This window comes from Hemiscyllium ocellatum, chromosome 6 (genome assembly GCF_020745735.1).
Source record: "Hemiscyllium ocellatum isolate sHemOce1 chromosome 6, sHemOce1.pat.X.cur, whole genome shotgun sequence".
NCBI lineage: Eukaryota > Metazoa > Chordata > Chondrichthyes > Orectolobiformes > Hemiscylliidae > Hemiscyllium > Hemiscyllium ocellatum.
This window is the reverse complement of record NC_083406.1, coordinates 119350090-119367004: the sequence shown is the minus strand read 5'-3', so window position 1 is coordinate 119367004 and position 16915 is coordinate 119350090. Positions and strand designations below refer to the sequence as shown.

The 16915-nt window shown below is 41.4% G+C and overlaps 1 protein-coding gene across 2 annotated transcripts in view; it reads left to right on the top strand.

Moving 5' to 3' along the window:
• Positions 1-16276, top strand: part of uvrag (UV radiation resistance associated gene) — a 315405-nt gene extending 299129 nt beyond the window's left edge. For both annotated transcript variants that reach the window (XM_060826320.1, XM_060826321.1), the window contains 2 exons: positions 798-889; positions 9776-16276. In XM_060826320.1, coding sequence (XP_060682303.1) covers positions 798-889; positions 9776-10478 — 795 coding nt within the window. In that variant the 3' untranslated portion in view covers positions 10479-16276. The remainder of the gene's footprint in view (positions 1-797; positions 890-9775) is intronic.
• The last annotated feature ends 639 nt before the right edge of the window (positions 16277-16915 follow it).

Below are 16915 nucleotides of genomic sequence, written 5' to 3'. Positions count from 1 at the left end.
GCAGTAAGGTTACAGCTAAACTGTGGGATCTTGCTGTGTTGAAATAAGCTGCAGCATTTCCTGCGTGACAACAGCGAATAAGAAACTTTAACTATAAAGCATTGAGTCATCTGAGATCATGAAAGACACCAGAAGTGGGTACTCTTTTAAATAATTATGTTTTCTACTTCAATCCAGGATTCTGTTCCATCCATTGGCTACCCTTGGCAAATAAAAACTTGCTTGAAATTTTGTCATCATCTCATCTCCGTTTACTTTGCAAAAATATTTTGGGTTGTTCACTTTTTTCAACTCAGTTTCACAGTTTTTTCTACTCCAATTCAGTCTTCTGACATTAAGGATCTTATTGGTGCACCTTCCAGTATTTGAGCATCTTCCTTCTCTTTCAGTGACCAGACTAGATACCATGCTTGAGGTACAGTCTAACTAGCATTCCCTGAGAGTTTGCCTTATGGCTTCCTTTGATTTGTAAATTAGTCTGCACGATGTTTCATATTGTGGTTGAAAAGACATCCAAAGCAATGATCAATTCCTTAATTCCCACTGGAATGAAACAAAACTTTGATTATATGATCCATTGGTATGAAATGAAACTTTTTTTGCCACCTTCTCGTATTTCCAGTACCGTTCTATAAGCCCTAACATTAATCCTAACCCTAACTCTATTGCATTTGGAGGGGGTAAAAGGAGCTTATCAATGACTGTATGCCTGGCCTTTGTTTTATTGCATTTGGAAAAATGCACTGTTGAAGGCTACAACAGTAAGAAAATAATAAGCCTTCTTTTTGCATTTACAGCTAAGGTACCAGCATGGCCTATCCACACCAGATCTCCGACAGACGTTACCTAACCTGAAAAACTTCATGGAACAAGGGCTAATGGTGAGGTGGTAAGTATCCAGGCATTGCAATTAATTCTTGTTGAGGATAAATTGGGCTTAAACATTGTAAAGTGATGAGCTGAATTTATTACCAGTTAAAATCTGGTGAAAAGGACAGTACAATTATAGAAGCAAGAAATGGTTAATATGCCCAACAAAAACACCTCCTTTCTAGTTTAACAGATCAAGCTCACCGTTTATCCTTAATTTCATTTTTTCAGAAAAATGGCAATTTATCATTTGTACTGTCTCTATCAGTTGCTGTCCCTGGTAACCTATTTGGCCCTTTGGAGATAAGTCTACATCGAACTTAAGGAGATTGGCTAGCTCAGTTGGCTAGACAACTGGTTTGCGATGCAGAATGACACCAACAGAGCAAATTTCATTTCTATACAAGCTGAGTTCATCATAAAGGTCCTGCTTTCTCAACCTCCGTCCTTGCCCAAGGTGTGGTGACACTCAGGTTAAACCATCACCAGTTACATCTCTAAGAGAGCAGCCCCATGGTCCTCCAGGACATTGGCAACCTAAAATTCAACTTCTCTCTTAATAACTTATTGCAAAACTCTCTCTAACTCTTTGCTATAATTCTTTCCTGATAGTATGGATGTATTTGAGGGGAAACTTGATAAAGGTCTAGAGGTATGTCGATGGGGTGAGGTGAAGTAAGGTGAGAGGGGAGGCTCTTGTGGAGCAGAAATTAGCATAATGTGGGCCAAAGGTGGTTCCTCTCTGTTGTAAAAGCTCTGCAGTTTTAACTGTGCATTGTTTAATGTTTCAGCTTGTCCAGCTGTATATTCCTGTCACACAAAGCAGATACTTCCTTTGTGTTAGTTCGGAGGTGCACAAAGACTGCCTTGATATGTACATTGATGCTCATTGCTGTATCATGTCCATAAGTAGATGCCAATGTTAGGGTATATCTGCTGTCCATTCCCAGTGACTTGCAGTTTTCCATCTGTCCTAACTCACACTCTCACTTTCCAACTGTTCCTTTGTAAGTCGCACAATTTACCTCTACTCTGCCATGTCTACTACTGGAAATATGAAAACATTAGAAACATGGACAGTAGGAGCAGGCTAATCTTATTGAGCCTGCTCCGTCACTCAGTATGATTATGGCTGGTCATCCCGTTCAATCCCTTGTTCCTGCTTTCTCCCAGTACCTTTTGATTCTTTAGTTCTATGAAGTAGATCTCTCTCCTCCTTGAAAACATTCAATGTTTTGGGCTTGACCACTTCCTGTGGCACAGAATTTCACAGGCTCACCACACTGATCTCAGTCCTAGATGACCTACCCCATGTTCTTTGACTGTGGCCCCCAGGTTCTGAACTCCTCTGGTCATCAGGAACATCCTGCATTTACTCTGTCCAGTCCTGTTGGAATTTTGTAGGTTTCTATGAGATTCCCCCTCATTCTTCTAAACTCCAGTGAAGATAGTCCTAACCGATCCAGTCTCTCTTCATATGTCATTTCCAAGCCCAAAACCACTTCCATCTTGAAGGACAAGGGCAGCAGATACATGGGAAAACCACCGTCAACAAGTTCCCCTCCAAGCTACCCACCAGTCTGACTTGGAAATGTATGACCATTCCTTCAGTGTCACTGGAACTCCCTCCCTCACGGCATTATGGGTCTACCTACAGCTCATGGCCTGCAGCGGTCCAAAAAGGCAGCTCACTACCACCATCACCTTGGGCTACACTAGACAACAAATAAATGCTGGCTCAGCCAGTGACACATGTCCCACAATTGAATAAAAAAAGTCCTGCCATCCCAGAAATCAGTCCAATAAACTTTGATTGCACTCCCTCTAGCAAGAACATCCTTCCTCAGCAAAGGAGAGCAAAACTGGACACAATACTCCAAGAGTGGTAACTCCAGGTACAGGCTCCCCAAGGCCTGAGCAATTGCAGCAAGACATCCTTGCTCTTGTACTCAAATCATCTCGCTGTGAATGCCGACATACTATTTTCCACCTTCCCCATCTGCTACACCTGCATGCTTTCTTTCAGCAACTGGTGTACAAGGACAATAGGGTCTCGTTGCACATACCCCTATCCCAATCTATCATCATTCAAATAATCTGCCTTTCTGTTTTTTCTACCAAAGTAGATAACCTCACATTTATCCATGTTATACTACATCTGCTACACATTTGCCCACTTATTCAACTTGTCCAACTCACTCTGAAGCATCTCTACTGGATTCATAGTTCAGTTATGTGACGTCTGCAGTTGTGGAGCAATGAACTGAATGACCTTGTGCTTCATTTCCTCTTGTTCCATACTATTGTAGTCTCTTTTGAGAGTTTAATGAAAAGCTAATAAATTACAGCTTATTGCCAATTGTGCTTTCTTATAGTAAGCATTATTAAATGCACAATACCTCATTCTTTTAATGCTCCCCAAACTGTGTTCTGCCAATATTTGTTTAAATAGGTAGGGAACTGGCAGATGCAGGGTTGAAAAACTTGTATCTGGATGTCAGATAGCCTTGCATTGATACAGTACTTTATCACATCTCAATGTTTGTGAAGTGCTTTGAGACAATGACTTACTTTGAAATGCACAGACTGTTCTGTAGATAGGTGCAATAGCTAGTTTGCACTGAGCAAGATCCCATTAAGATCAAAGATTAATGTACAATCCTACAGTACGTTATTGGAGAAGCTGTCCGCTCATTTTTATAGGAGAAAGGTTTCCTGAAAAATACCATTCTCTTAAAAGTCTCCTATCCTTTTGCACATTGTCTTAGTAGGCAGGAGCTTTTGACATTTTTCCTGGGTTTTCTTTAGAGTGAACGTCATTACAAAAAAAATCTTTTTTATGTATGACTAAGTAGGAAACCTGAAACCTGCTTTTTGGCAGTGGTATTAATTCATACTACTCAGTTGAAAGTGTGGCTCAAAATTAAATGTAAGTTCATTTTTCCCCGTGCTTTGTGGACCACCATCACCACCCAAGTTGCTCCAAAGGGTGGCAAGTCTTGGTATGTTGCTGTCTGATATCATTTTCAAGGTTGAGAATTTCAATGGGAACATTGCTTCAACCCTACAGCATTACTTAGTGACAGTAGCTGCATTAACAAGTTACTTTGCCTTAAGTTTCTCAAATCAACACCTGAATTACCATGAAAATAATGCTGTCAGAAAATCATGGTATTGTTTTTATGATTTGATTAAAATTTCAAGATTTGCGTACATAATATAGTGCCATCATCTGTATTTAAATAACAATGGGGTTCACTGAAGCGTTGGTTTATGTTGTTCAATTTGTCTGTTCAATCAGGTCCTGTGCTGTATTACATAAAAATACAATGTTGACATTAGTGCGGTAACTAAAGCTATGTAGTATTATGTACCAGTATGCAATAATGTGCAATTATAAAACACGAAACCTGATAAGTTTGATTATTTGCTTCAATAAGGCTGCTTGCATAGTACTTTTCATTGTGTTAGCCTTAGCTCAGTGGAAGCACTCTCCACTCTCAATCAGAATGTTGGAGGTTCTAATCTTATGCCAGATACTTCAGCACAAAACCTGGGCTAACACTCCAAGCGTAGGACTGAGTGAATTCTATATCTTCAGAAATTCTGGGTTTTGGGGATGGAATGAAAAAACCCAAACTGTTCCCTCTGGTCATGGAACAAGATTCTATGGTGTTTTGTTTTTAAGAACTGGGCTATTCTGATAACCTGGTCAACATGAATCCCACCATTGCTTTTAGGGCCACTGCCACCATCCCATTGTGGCTGCATTTTACCACATTCTCAAATGTGCTGCTGCATTTCTCAAGGCTCCTTCCAAAGCAACTTCTCTCTGATCTCCAGCACTTTAGAAGGACTAGTATGGTAGATCCAATAGAACACCACCTTCAAGTTCCCTCCTAAGCCGCATGCCATTCTGTCTTGTAATTATACTGGTGTCCCTTCATTATCACAGAATGAAATCCTCAGGCACCACTGCCAACTGCAATGTGGTTATACTTTGCTGCACAGTCTGCAGTAGCTCAAGATGGTAGTAAGGTACCACCCTCTCAAGGTTAGTTAAAGATGGGCAATATGTTTTTGGCAGCTACTGATGCTATGGAAAAAATAAAGAAAAATGATCTTCTGCTGTACCCTAGTGGGAGTTTGCAAGTGTTGATTTTAGTGTGTCCAATCTGACGTCGAGGTTCATATTTTACAAAAACAATACTGAGTTTCTGTCTCATAATTTTGAAGTTATATAGACCACTGAACAAGAAACTAAAGCAACACACTTTCTGTCAAAGCCCTTGACCAAAGATTATGCCAAGAAGTGCTACCAAGTGCTCAGTTTGAGTAATGATCTTCTGAGCAAATGTAGTTCAAATGTGTACTTAGAGAGACCTTGTTTTGGATCAAACGTTGCTCTTGGTGGAGGCGAATTTGCCAAGTATGTTAAATTTTGATTTGAAATTACTGCAGCTCAAGGCATGCACTCAACATATTAGAACTGAATAAAACGTACAGCACAGAAAGAAGCCATTCAGCTCGTTACGTCTGTACCATTCAAAGGAAATGAGTAGCTGTTGATTCCAGTCCCAACTTGCTGCAGCTGGTCCACAACCTTACAGATTACAGCACTGGGATACAGCTTACAGTACTTTTTTAAAATGACTAAGGTTTCTGCATCCAAGCTGGACTGTAGGCACCTAAAAGGGTCCAGGTTGAATGTCCTCATGAGCTGGAAGCAGATGTAACATTAAGGTAACTACAAAGACTTGAGGGAGAAGCTGGCCAGAATTACTTGGAAGGGGAGCCTAGCAGGGAAGACAATGGAGCAGCAATGGTGGGAGTTTCTGGGGGCAGTTTGGGAGGGACAACAGAAATTCATTCCAAGGAAGAAGAAACATACTATGCAGAGGATGAGGCAACTGTGGCTGGTGAGGGAAGTCAGGACAGCATATGGTGATGTGAAGATTAGTGAGAAGCCAGAAGATTGGAAGCTTTTAAAAAGCAGCAGAGGAAAACTTTTTAAAAAAACAATGAAGGGGGAGAAGATAAAATATGAGTATAAGCTAACTAGTCATGTGAAAGAAGAATACATGAGATTTTAGATATCTGTAAGGTAAGAGAGACAAAAGTGAATGTTAGACCTATGGAAATTGAGGCTGGAGAAGTCCTAATAGGGACCAAAGAAATAACAAAGGAAATGAGTCGGTACTTTGCATCAGTTTTCACAGTGGAAGACGCCAGCAAACCAGAATATTGAGGATCAGGGGGCAGAGGTGAGTGTAGTGATCATCACTAAAGAGAAATTGCTGGGGAAGATAGATAAGTCACCCAGACCAAATGGACTACACCCAAGTGGTCTGAAGTAGATACCTGAGGAGATTAAAAACAATGAGTGCAGATGCTGGAAACCAGATTCTGGATTAGTGGTGCTGGAAGAGCACAGCAGTTAAGGCAGCATCCAAGGAGCAGCGAATTTGTACTCTATGCTACTTTCGCCCCACCCCCACCCTCCTCTAACTTATCTCTCCACACTTCAGGCTCACTGCCTTTATTCCTGAAGGGCTTTTCCACGAAACATCTGTTTCACTGCTCCTTGAATGCTGCCTGAACTGCTGTGCTTTTCCAGCACCACTGATCCAGAAGCTGAGGAGTTTGTAGGGGTATTGGTGCTGATCTTTCTGGAATTACTGGAGTGAGGAAGGGTCCCAGCGGACTGGAAAATGGCTAATGTAACACTGCTGTTAAAGAAGGGAGGGAGGCAGAAGACCGGAAACTATAGGCTGGTTAGCTTGACCATGGTGTTTGGTAAGATGTTCAAGTCCATGATTGAGGATGAGGTTGTGGAGTACTTGGAAGTCTTCATGTGATAATAGCGCTGAGTCAGCACAGCTTCAGCATGCCTGACAAATCTGTTAGAATTCTTTGAGCATTCCTCATGACATAAAGAAAACATTCCAGAGGATCGGTGGTCCACAAGCATCATCCATTGTTTTAAAAAGTTATGAGGGATAGGCCACATAATCATAGGCCAATCAGTCTGATTTAGTGATTGACAAAATACTTAATTAAATCTGACAGACAAGATATTCTGTCACGTGGGCAGGGTTTAATCAAGGAAAGTAAGCATGTTGTTAGGAGAAATGTTAAAGTGGAAGAAGAGGGTAAACCTGCATTAAAAATGAAACTGGCTAAACCTGTTTGGAGCAATAATGAATATGGCCCAGGAATAGAGTTTAGAGTTTCTACACGTGCTGTAGGGGCAGCCAACTGGCGTTAATGTTGACTTACTGTTTCTACTTGGCTTTATCTGTGTTTTTCTCTGTAATTTCCCAGCCTGTGGGATGTGAGTTTTTCCCTCTTGTTGGGTAGTGACAGCAGAGAGAAATCCCCTTCTCATGCTTCCAAATGTTTAATTGAGACAGGTCACTACAAGGCTGACATGTGAAGTGATCTAGGTGGGTTAGAACTATATTCTGTGGGGGGTTAGAAAAATGAGGGACAATCTCATAGAATTCTAAAATTCTAACAGGACTAGACAAGGCAAAAGAAGGATTGATTTCCTTTTGACTACAGAGTCTAGAAACAGTGGCCACAGTCTTAAATATACATTTAGGACTGAGGTAAGAAATATCTTCACCCAGACAACAATAAGCCTTTGGCACAGAAAGGAATGGAGGCCAAAACATTGGTTTCAAGAAGGAGTTTAATATAGTTCTTGGGGATAAAGGGCTCAAAGGTTATGGAGGAGAAAGTGGGACCAGGGTATTGAATTAGATGATCATATTGTTCATATTCATATTGAATAGCAGAGCAGGCTCAAAGGGCCAAATGGTCTACTTGTGCTATTGCATAGGGCTGTGTGGATTATAGAGCACAAACGGCTTCAATCTTTATTGGAGTGTTTAGAAACATAGAAAATAGGTCCAGGAGTAGGCCATTCGGCCATTTGAGGTTAAAACAATGACTACAGATGCTGGAAACCAGATTCTGGATCAGTGGTGCTGGAAGGGCACAGCAGTTCAGGCAGCATCCAAGAAGCAGCGGAATCGACGTTTCGGGCAAAAGCCCTTCATCAGGAATAAAGCCTTGAGCGTGGAGAGATAGGCTAGAGGACTCCAGGTTAGCTCTCCACACTTCAGGCAGCTATCTCTCCACACTTCAGGCTCTCTGCCTTTATTCCTGATGAAGGACTTTTGCCCGAAACGTCGATTTCGCTGCTCCTTGGATGCTGCCTGAACTGCCATTCGGCCATTTGAGCCTGCTGCACCATTCAATATGATCATGGCTGATCATGTAATTTCAGTATCTCATTCCCATTTTCTCTCCATATTCCTTTAGCAGCAAGGTCCACATCCAGCTCACACTTGAATATATCTAATGAACTTGCCCCAGCAGCTTCCTGTAGAAGACAATTCCACAGCTTCGCAACTCTGCATGAAGAAGTTCTTTCTCATCCTGAATTCTTCCTGGCTTACCCCATATTCTTAGACAGTTACCCCTCGTGCTGGAATTCCCCAACATGAAGGACATTCTTCCTGCATCTAGCCTATCCAATCCCATCAGGATTTTGCATGTTTCAATGAGATTCCCCCTCATTCTTCTAAACTCCAGTGAGTACAAGCCCAGTTGATCCAGTCGGTCTTCATATTCCCATCCCGGGAATCAGTCAGATGAATCTTTACTGGATACAATACCCTTCCCCTGACTAAGAGACCAATAGAAACAATGCTCTTCCTCAGACTAGGAGACCAATAGAAACAATGCCCTTCCTCAGACTAGGAGACCAATAGAAACAATGCCCTTCCTCAGACTAGGAGACCAATAGAAACAATGCCCTTCCTCAGACTAGGAGACTAATAGAAACAATGCCCTTCCTCAGATGAGACCAAAACTGCACTCAATAGCCAAGATGTCATGTTCCACTTGAGCTTCCTTTGTCTTTTCTCATCTGGATTGTTACAAAATTCAATCTGTATTCCCCTCTCCCTCAAATACTTGTCCAAGTGAGATGACCAAAGCACCACCATGAAGGTGGAAATCATCTGGAATTCATGAGATAGAGGAAGTCCTTCTGTAATACTTTAAAATTTTCATAGTCCTGTCACTGCCCATCTGGGATAGCCATGCACTTAATTTTCTTGCTGGCATGGAAGAAAGCATATACTTGACATAATGTTATTTGTTTTGGCGAGGAAAATACCTACAATGGTGCAGCAAGGTGAGCTGTTCTTAACTATTGCAACTTTTTGTTTTAACAATGCAAATGTATGAAATGATGTTTTCAAAATGCTGGATAGAAATGACTGTGTGCATACAAAGCTCAGCTGTTGATATTCAAAACAAATCCCAGTTACACAGATGTCTTGTGCTCTCCCATCTAGTGACACAGTGATTTTTAACACTGGCATCCTTCCCTTGGAATCCCTTCATAACCTTGTCACCCCAGCCCCAGATCTTCCAAGACCTCTGGGCTCCATGTATTGTGCCTTGTTAAACATTTGATTGCATCATCATGTAGCACCATGTCTTCAGATATTCAGGGCCTAAGCCCTGATTGAAGGGCTTATGCCTTAAACATCAATGCTCCTGCTCCTTTGATGCTGCCTGACTGGCCTTGCCTTTCTAGCACCACAGTCCCAACTCTGATCTCCAGCGTTTGCAGTCCTCGCTTTCTCTTATAGATTTTCCTGCCTAGTGCTCTGTCTTGCATTTTAAAGTGCTTCTTAAAACTTATCTCTGACCAACTGTGGCTTAATATTTCCTAGTATATGGTTCAACTTTGTTCCTGTGAAGTGCTTTAAGATGCTTTTGAAAATGCTCTGTAAATGCAAGTTGTTGTGGTAAGGTAGTGAAATTACATAATAAGTCTTACGTGTTCCAAGTTAACTGGTTCTTTTATTCCCCCTCTTTGAAGTGATCGACCTCTATCCAGTGCCATTCCTGTACCTCGAAGACACACGACCAGCATATCTGCAGGATCAGATACTGCTTTCCACAATAGAGAGGCAGCTTCTCCAGAAAGGGCATGGAGGCAGTCACATGGGAACTCTGAACAAGATCAGCCCCCGAGCTACAATACAGCAATAACTCATGCTGTAACCCTCGAGGCACAACCACAAGATGATAGCAAAGTGCATACCTCTTCAGCATTGGAAGTTTCAGATGATTCCTTCAAAGGTGGAGACCAGGCTGTGTATAATGTCTTGAAGAATGGAATGCATAGCAATGAAAATGGCATGGTTTATGAAAGGGCCCAGACACAAGAGGTTATCACTGAGCAATCATCTGAGGTGAATGGAACAACTTTGCTCAGTGTGCACGCAGACAGCACCAGTAATCTGCCATCAGGTGACTTAAACCATTCTACGGGTGGCAGCGTCTTCTGCTCTGTTGAGCGGGCTGAGGAGATCATCGGCATGGAAGCTACTGGCTTCAGTTCAGATGAGCAGCTGGAAGGATTCTGCATTCCTGTGGATCACGCCGTGGCAGTAGAGAGTGATGACCAAGTTCTGGCTGAGCTCGACGCTGAAGGATTCGAGGAGTTCTCCAGAAGGATCTGTGCACTGAACGAGAATGTCTCAAGCTTCCGACGGCATCGTAAGGGCTCTGAGAAATGATACAGTGTCCATGGATGCTGAGGCAGAACAGAGACATGAACTGGAGTGGAAGAGCAAATTGCACTTCTTTTTGAGATGATTTGTAACAATGAAATTATCAGCATTGTTGCTATTCTCATGGTGAGATGGGGAGAAAGCAGATGAGGATCGAAATCTGAAGCAGTGCAACTGTTGGGGTCCCAGATAGACATCCATTCACGTAAGAGATGAGGTGGGGCAAATGTACCTAGATCATGGCTTAGTGGATTGACTTCATGCCATCCATGACTGCATGTTTGCATCACCCTCTCATGATACTCCTCCAGACCTGCAAGCTAGCACCCTTCCCAACCAAATGGAATCTGTTCTTTCCTGATAACTGCAGAACTTGATTTCTGCTTGGAGGGGTGGAGAACAGGGACTGAGAGTTTGTCACCTCCCATGTTTGCCAAACAGAATATGTGCAATGACATTACAGGACAGAGTGGTTTTGAAATGATGTGAAATTTCCGAATCCTTCACTTTTCTCCTTTACATTGGGAACTTACCATACGCTTTAGATAAGTGTGATCAAGTTGCATTCCCAAAATTGGTTCAATGTAATAGGGGATGTAAAAAATGCTGGAAGTGCCGCAAATCTGCAACTTGGCAGAAGTCATTTTGCTGAGAGTGACAGTGTCCTCACTGAGCATCTGAAAATATCAAGTGCATATGGTTGAATTTAAGTTGCCATATACTACCTATTTTTGCAATTGTTTTGATAATACATTGTGCAGGCTCAGGTACAGTTTAGCTGTCGGTTTTAGTCTGAACTTCTACCCTTTACAGCCTTGTCTGCCTACAAATTAAATCAGGGAAAATACTCTGAACTGATCATTTAGAATCTACAAGTGAGTGATGGTTAGTTATTCACTAACTTTGAGCTCTTCACCATTTCCCTCAGTTCTTCACTTACAAAACAAAAGCTTCAATTTACTCTGAATTGAATCTCTGGAATATTGTTTAATAGACCCAGTATTTGTATAGTGTGGGCACTTACATTCTGGTGCACCAGCTATAGGAAATTATTCCTCTGCTTTTCTAGCTTACCTGTGTCTCTACCTATTGTCCAGATGGCCCTGAGTTCAGCGTTGCTTCCAACCTGTGTTGGACCTCGTCAAAGAATACCAGTATAGATGAAAAAAGCAATTACTATTTTTCTGGCACTGTTAAAATTATTGAAGTTATAATTAATTATAAAAGATATTTATGTAGCCCAGTTGGATTTGATCTGCACTGAATGCAGTAGCAGCTGGGATTAAATTGCACTGGAGTAAGCTTGCTAAGATAGCAAAGACATTTTTCATTTAAAATTAATAGCTCCCATTACTTCATACAAAGAATACAATCAATCTGAGTTGTTTTTTTCTCTCTCTCCCTCCCTCCCCCTTGCTTGAAGAACAAAGCTCAAATATAAGTTACTGAAAACCCAGAGGATAAGTGAACAAAACATTTGGCGACCAAAGCATTGACCCATTACAGAGAATTAAACAAATAATTACATTTGAGTATTAACTCGTTGTGCAATCTTTGAACTGGAATCTCTTTGCCTAGCTCATTTCCCACTGATTTATTTTTAGTGGTAATGCTCATGTTATTGCCCAGATTGTAACGTATGCAGCAGTTTCCCTCTCCAGCCACTGTCTTTGGGAGTCTACTTCTTGCGGTAACTTGCCCTTTGCACGAGTTGGGAAATGAACTGTGAATCTGTGTTTCTTGTTCTTGAGGGAGCTGGGTTGTCTAGCCTCCTTGCAGAATGTCAGAAGACCACGTTAAACTTAAACGACCTGATTCTCCTGGAGGGTGAAAACATTCTTTCTACTCCCCTCTACCCGAACCCCTCTCGACAAAGATCCATAGCCGAGTAAGGGAAATGCTGCGTACGGACCCTGTGATCGTAGGTGCAGCATTGCAAAGAATGGCCATTCAGCAGAGCATTGATTGAAAATTTGTCAGAAAGGCAGGTAAACACTGCATTAAAAATTTTGCCATGTTGAGTTTGTTTATTTCAGTTTCATTAGTACTAATGTTGTATTGCTTCACAGTGGTGGTGCGGTTCTAATTTAAATGTGCATAACTCTGGTCTGGTTGTTGGCTGAGCAGATTGGAGCTCAGGGTTTCCCTAGAAATAATTTATAATAAAATGCTGCATGATGCACACAGCTCCAACCTGATAACATGAGCAAATCAATTGGGAAAGGTTAAAATTGTAACTGTCTCAATGTTTTCATTCTATAACTTGATGAGGCAGTGAAGTATGGTGCTGATGTGTCCCTTGTCTTGGCAAACACCATGACTCTTGATTCCTCGGTCTTGGATACATGAGGTCTCCTGATCACAGTAATTTTTCAGAGAATTTATATCAATAAGAAACTGAATCTTTATCTTGGTAGTTGCATTTCCATCACCAGAGCCATTTATTCAGTCTCATGATTCTAAATGGTTTTCTTAATAGCCAACCATTACAAAATTGTTTTTGTTTTAACCAAGGCTGGATCTCAGAGTGAGCTCTTCACTGGCCTCATGTGAGATGCCAGTGCTGTTGTGTAAACACATTTTGTTCTCATATCTCGAAAGCCAAACCAGTCACTTTAATGTATGCTGATTGATTCATTGACACTTTGAGTTGTCTATCGGTGACTAGAGTAACCGGTAACTTATGCTGACAATATCCCTTGGGAAAGCTGGTTCTCAAATTGGTGTTCAGTCCCAGTCCAGACTTTCAGCACCAGGGACAATGTTTGAGCTTGGCTTTACACCTTCGCAAAAAAGTGTACAGACCCCTCCATGCTTTAACCAGCTGAATACAATCCATATTTATTTTGCATATACTTGAGATTCAAGAACCTACCTGCAGAAGCTTTTTTGCCCCAAATTAAGATACCCCTTCCATCTCATAAAGTAATACTTGGATATAAAGTGAATGTAACCCATACCATATTCATTTGGTGGCTGTCTTAACTGTAGGATAAATTAAGCAGCAAGCACATCGTTAGGATGGAGTCATTTTCTCAACAATTGAAATTAAAGCCTGTAATCTAGATTCTGCTATTCTCTGTATCATTCAGTTTTGTCAGTAGTTGGCCCTAATACAGGGGCTTGCTGCCATTGTTGGCTTTATTAGAGGGAAAGTGGTGCATTTATTTATGCTGTAAGCATTAATGGCACTGTAAGCATTACAAACTTGCATTTTGTTGAGGATTTCTGATGTCCTTGGTAACATTCTCAGGTTCCGTGTTTTGCCTCATTCAACGTCGCATCCTATACTCCCCTGTAACCTACTCCAGAACAGTGGTTCCCTTGATATCCAATTGCCCAAGTCCAAAAAGAGCACTGTAACTTACCCCTTTCTCCTCACTGGCATTAGAATTAGAAGTTATAACATCATTCCTTCCTTTCAGTAGACTACATGGAGACTGAGAGTTTTCAATAGAAGTTATGATTACAATCAAATTAATAAATGAAAGGTGAGTGATTGTGATCTTAAGCTGTGTTTTCTTCATCCATCGCTTCTCAAACGGTATTGAAATAACAAGAGGATATGAAATGTCACATCTAGAACCAGCTGGTGTCTTGCTTTTGCCTATGCGTTCTTCTCATTACTGCTGTAGTTTTCTGAGAGTCACCTGTATACTTCAGCAGATCTTTTCCCTTTATATCTATTCCAACAGTTAAAGGTGCCATTCATTAGGATCTTAACTATGAGGAAGCTATCATTAAATAATGAGGGTCTGATTTCATTGATATGAAAGTGTTATTTTTGATTGGTTCTGAACTTCAAGTGGCCTAAAGTCTTTCTGTACTTAATGGTGCCTTAACCCTCCCAATTTACATAGCAGAAAGACTAGGCTGAAAGATTCAATTTGGCACTGAAGATTAATTACATTAATCTTCTCTTCTCCTCTCTAAATATGACATGTCTTATCCCTATCAATATAATCTGCTCCATGGTGCATCTATTTCAGCTCATGCCAGTGCACATCTAAACTACCCATGACCTATTGAAGAGCAAGCAACAGTCACCTTCACTCCTGAGCTTTCATCTTATTCATGGTACTACGTCTTTCAAAGTATAAACTTTCTTGCCACCAAAGACAGGAGGAGGTCAAGAAGAGCAATGTTAGGTAACTGTGGAAAAGGTGTGTTGGTGAATCAACTTGAATTGCGTACATATTCTTCTCAAATTTGAGGGCATGCTATATATGCTAGTGATGAAGAGTGTGCTGCATAATTGTTGGATTTATATAACATTGAATGTTGCAAGGTTTCAAATCTGTGCTGATTCCAAAATCTGACCTATGAAATGTTTTCCTTAATTGGCTTCCAGCTGCAGTGATTCTAGTTGAAGGTTTCTGACCTGTACAAAGCCTGTTCTGGATTCCCCTAGCCGATCCAACTTGGGTTTTGCACACTATCTTCATCTCAGATTGGTTGTACTTTGGAGAGATTTCATCAGATGCCCTCGAACTGCACAGCCCACGCACCGCTGTCACCCAACGAATCAGACCACTCAAAACACTGCCTTTTCACAACTAATGAAAAGCAAGCAAAATTTTGGGACTTACAGACCGCTAGTTCATAAAGATCCTCTTCCCATGTCCCATTTCGAGTATTTTCACGTATAAAATGCAAACATGTTCAAAGTAATGATTAAAATGTACAATTTATTTCATATATCTGTGTCAACTTGCAGCACTGTCCTGAAAATTAGCCTTCAGTTCCAACCAGCCATCCTTGTCTTGCACAAAATGAATGCATCTGTTTTGATGTCTCACTCTGACAGACTGATTGTTAACTTTCAAGTCCATTATCATTGAGTTTCCTTTATGCACATATTTCACTTAAAGTGACTTGATGTTCTCTCTCTCTGCCGTTGTCTTGCCACAGTCCCCTCATATGAGCAAACCCAACAACAGATAGCTAATGGTTTGGCCAAGTTCTTGCTACCCCACTTACAAGCAGCCATTGAGGCAACATAACCAGTTCCAGACCTCCCTGCCCTTAATCTGGGAACCATGCTACCAAAGCTGTCCTCCTCTTGCTGCACAACATAAAAGCTTATGAATATATGCTCAAGTCATGTCTGCAGCCATTATCTCAACTTCAAACTGAGGCTCGTTTAGGGGTAGACTTCATCCAGGTCACTTTGTACCAGACCGAACAAGGAAGGGGTAAGAAACTGAACACCATCAACTCAACTGGACACAGAATGGGAGGTGGGAACCACAAAGATTGATTGTTTTGGGTCATCCACACAGGAGAGAACACAAAATCACTTGCTTGTTTCTGTGATGAGCAGGAAAAAGCATTGCTGAGCCCTCAGTGTGGGATCCTATTTTGAAATGGTGTGACACAACTGTTTGACATTGGGGGGGGAATCTTGAAACACTGGATGGAGTTGCCCCACTGTCATGAACTGATAAATGCACCCTTTGTAATGATGATTAAATTGCAATTGTCTGCGAATCTGGTGCCTGGGTGAAGCAGAAGGAAAAGACAACGTAATGATGTACAGGAGTAAGTACCATTTCATTGCACGGGCATTATTCGCCAAGATCATGGCTGAACCATTTGTACTATGTGCTCCCTTATCCTGGCACCCCCACCCACCCTTTCCACACATTTCCTTTGTATCTTTTCCTTGTTTATATTTATTAAAGAAAAAATACAGCAGTTTATTTAATTACTTACTCCAAATGCAAAAAGGAAATGGCTGTAATCATTTGCAAAACGTATTTGCATACTTGCTAATGATTCAAGTGACAATGAAAATGATTCTGGTAAGCAAAGTTGAATAAAATATTGTTTTACCATAACTTGTATGATTCCTCGATCTTTAACAATTCTGTGTCAGGATGTGGTTACCACTGGCATTTCCTATCTCTTCCTGAATTGTTTGTCAGGTTATACAGAGGGCATAAGCTAGAGGAGGGTGGGGGTGGGGGTGGGGGTGGGGAGGAAGTCTCCCCACCCCCACCCTCCCCAAGCTTATCTCTCCACGCTTCAGGCTCTCTGCCTCTATTCCTGATGAAGGGCTTTTGCCCGAAACGTCAATTTCGCTGCTCCTCGGATGCTGCCTGAACTGCTGTGCTCTTCCAGCACCACTGATCCAGAATCTGGTTTCCAGCATCTGCAGTCATTGTTTTTACCTAGATACAGAGGGCAATTAACAGTCAGCTGTATTGGTTTTAGGTTTTGTTTTTGTTCACAGAATGAGTGTCACATGCATCTATGTCTATCCTTTTTGGCTCATGAGCTGCTGTCTTCATCATTGGCTGGATTGACTCTGGCTATTTCAGAAGGCATTTCAGAGTCAGCCACATTGCTCAGGGGCTGGAGTTGCAGACAGGTCAGACCAGGAAAGGACAAGAGATTTTCTTCCCCAAACAGCAACATTGAACCTCAAGTCAACAGCTTTG